Source organism: Osmerus eperlanus, chromosome 9 (assembly GCF_963692335.1).
Source record: "Osmerus eperlanus chromosome 9, fOsmEpe2.1, whole genome shotgun sequence".
Taxonomy (NCBI): Eukaryota; Metazoa; Chordata; class Actinopteri; order Osmeriformes; family Osmeridae; genus Osmerus; species Osmerus eperlanus.
In genome coordinates, this window is record NC_085026.1 from 4,457,442 (window position 1) to 4,460,897 (window position 3,456).

At 41.8% G+C, this 3,456-nt stretch overlaps 1 protein-coding gene across 1 annotated transcript; it reads left to right on the forward strand.

Annotated features, from left to right (window-relative positions):
- The first annotated feature begins 6 nt into the window (after window positions 1-6).
- med6 (mediator complex subunit 6) lies at window positions 7-3,231 on the forward strand. The gene is made up of 8 exons (XM_062469236.1): window positions 7-89; window positions 309-468; window positions 589-680; window positions 962-1,044; window positions 1,756-1,864; window positions 1,977-2,092; window positions 2,406-2,433; window positions 2,538-3,231. Exons 1-8 carry the CDS (start codon window positions 68-70, stop codon window positions 2,666-2,668), a joined length of 741 nt encoding a protein of 246 aa, XP_062325220.1. The 5' UTR covers window positions 7-67; the 3' UTR covers window positions 2,669-3,231.
- The last annotated feature ends 225 nt before the right edge of the window (window positions 3,232-3,456 follow it).

The window sequence follows — 3,456 nt, forward strand, 5'->3', positions numbered from 1 at the left end:
GTTTGACGTCATCCAACTTCGACAATATCTAGTTTGACGACCATTTCAAGCGACCATTGTTTACAGAATGGCATCGGTGGATTTGAAAGGTAGCAACTTGTGATCCAATTATTTTACCGTTACGACTCTGTAATCCAATACTCAATCACATGTTCAATAAAAAGTAGTTTAATGTGTAACATACTGTATAGATTCAATGCGATTTGTAGGCACTCGTACATAGAAAGTTTAGCCTAACCGTTGAAATACAGCTCTTGGTTGTCAGTCTCGTATCATGTGGCTAACCTTTTACCTCTCTGGCCCTGCAGACAACCTTCTGGGTATATCATGGGTTGACAGCGGCTGGGTGCCCATTCTCAATCCAGGAAATGTCCTGGACTACTTCTCAGAGAGGAGCAATCCTTTCTACGACCGCACTTGTAACAATGAGGTCGTGAAGATGCAGCGACTCACACTGGAGCATCTGAAGTAAGAAGCTCGACATACATCTTCCCTCAATTAATAAAATATGCATAACTCATCCAAAACGTTGCGATGTATTGAAGTTGGCAAATGAGGTGACCTTTTTTGAACGTTTCTTTGTCGCAGTCAGATGGTTGGTGTGGAGTACATTCTGCTTCATGCTCAGGAGCCTATTCTTTACATCATCCGTAAACAACAAAGACAGTCCCCTACACAAGGTGAGGAGTTGTGAAGGATGAGACTTTTGTAATCTCAGTCAGGTCACCCACACCACACTATTAAGATAACACTTAGACACGGGTGTAGGTTTTATGATACATTTGAAACTGCAAGTATGTCCCTCCCCCTCCACACACAAACACACGCACACACACTTTTTATTAAGAATAAATAATTAACAGACACATCCTCAGTTATTAAAAAAAACACGGTCCCAAAGCATTATACTGTACATTCCTGTACATGTGTTAATTCCTGCTTGTTTACACCTCTCCCTCAGTGATTCCGCTGTCAGACTTCTACATCATAGCAGGGGTTGTGTATCAGGCCCCAGACCTGGGAACCGTCATTGGATCCAGAGTGGTGAGAATCACCCGTGACCCAGTCCTCACTACAGGGATAACCACATGGCTTTCATAACAGGCCAATATGGGCTGGGAGGGACTGATACATGGGGTGTTGGGTATAGCTCAGGGGTTAGAGCATTTGACTGCAGATCAAGAGGTTCAAATCCCGGAAATTCAATACAAGTGTGCTCGGAAGTTCAGTACAAGTGTGATGAAGGTACTCTTTGGTAGGGAACACAAAGGTTAAAAAAAAAAAAATGGTCCAAGGCACTCATCTGGCAAAAGGTTTACAAGCCTTATTCAAATGGATAGATGGCTTCTACCAACTGTATAGAAGAAGATTTTTTTTAAAAGACAAAGTGGATGTACCGGTGACAAGACAGGAAACATTAACAAAATGTCTACAGTAACATAGGCACCAGACCACATGTATCAGAACAACTACAAGAACAATTGAAATCAATGTCTTCAATAAATCCTGGCTGTACTGTGGCCCGCACTTGGTATATGCATGTTTTAAGAATGCTCACCATGAAATAGCTGTCTGAATAAAGGCTGAAGAGTGCCTTGGACCTTTTTACCCCCTCTATGTTGCTTTTGATCAAAATGTTGTTAAAATAATGTATTATTATTATCATACACTTACCATCAGAAACACTTGATCTGGTCATATCAGATGTAATTTGGGTTAGGTTTCGACTGCTTTAATTCTTCCTTTTCCCCCTAGCTTTCTGCTGTCCATGGCGTCCAGTCAGCCTTTGACGAGGCTATGTCTTATTGTCGCTACCACCCATCTAAAGGATACTGGTGGCACTTTAAAGACCAGGAGGAAAGAGGTTAGTCTACTGGGTTATGTTGGACGCAGTGTTTCTGGGCTCTAAAAAAATATGGATCAGTGTGTAGATGGGGACATTTCTTGTGAAACAAAATATGTGTGTGCGTTAACAGAGAAGGCAAAGCCAAAGTCTAAGAAGAAAGAAGAGCCCAGTTCGCTTTTCCAGCGCCAGCGTGTGGACACACTTCTGTTGGATCTCAGATCCAAATTCCCCCCAACATTTTATCAGGTACAATAGCCAGAGTCATCTGTTTCCTGACCAATCTAATGGATGTTATTCATCACAGGTGGTTGAGGAGGGCATTGAACCCTGTACCCTTTACATGGGAACACAAATGACTACCACTAGACCAATAGTAGTAATATGCAGGCTTTTCAGTCACAGGCAGGGCTACTCATAATGTGAGAGTTGATTCCAACCATCCATGTTTCATACTGCATACACTTAATTGGTTTATTTGATGTGAGAACAAGTAGTTTTTCTGTCTATTCTTGTATCTGTGTATGATTCAGTAATGTCCTTTTCCCCCTCCTAACTGTAGCCCAAACCTGGTGAGAAGCCTATCCCAGGTATGAATCAAACACAGATGTTGCAAATTGTTTGTTTTCCTCATCCACATAATGTTCTAATGTGTGCTCAATGACTGAGACTGAGCGCTGGTTTTTTGTTGCAGTGGAGGTGAAGAAGGAGCCAGAACCTCCAGCAGAGGTGGTGAAGCAGGAAGAGAGAGAGCCAGCGCCGAAACCCTCCGCCCCAGCTCCTCCCAGCAAACCGCCCCCTGAGAAGCGTGCTCGACTGCAATGATTGTCTGCCTTGAAAACACATCACAAAGGCACTGATGAAGGACCTTATCAGACTGGACTGTGACAAACCCTGTTTTTGATCATGATTGACAAGTGGAAGGACTCGTTTATCTCCCAAACCAATGGATACTAAACAATGGTTTCACAATCACTCAATAGAAACGTCCAGGAAGTTCACAGTGCCACCACTCCTTAGACATTATAATGCTGTTCATCACTATCCACATCTGTGTGGATCTTTAGTGGACCTAGAGTTAGTAGGGTGTCAATTTGTTTTCTTTTACTGGACATTTATCTATCGTTTTTGTTGCCTTGTAATATGAATCTAGCCTGGTGTACTTGTATCAATGCCTTCCCATGTTTTTGTATAGATCAGGGTGATAATGATGACATGCTGACATCTGCACCAATCTCAGTCTCCTGCTTTATTCCCCCATACATACTTCTCCTCATTCCCAGGTCTCAAATCCATTTGAACTTAAATTCAAGTTTTTAATCAAACGAATTTCAAAATTCTCTGTATTCAAAATGTTAATGCTGAATTATTATTAAAGACTAATAGGAGTTGAGTAACATTAATTGTAACCCAGGTATCAAACTAAAACTGGACACTCCATTTGTCTAGGATAGGTTGTCAGTTACGATCTCGCTTTCGATTGCAGCGGTTATTTGGTGGGTTTTCTTAATTTACTACTTAGTGATACCACATGGTGGAGCTATTTATTGAAATATCACCTTTGCGATTATGATAGGAAGAAGAAACCGCACGCAGGGCGTGGTGGGATAGCA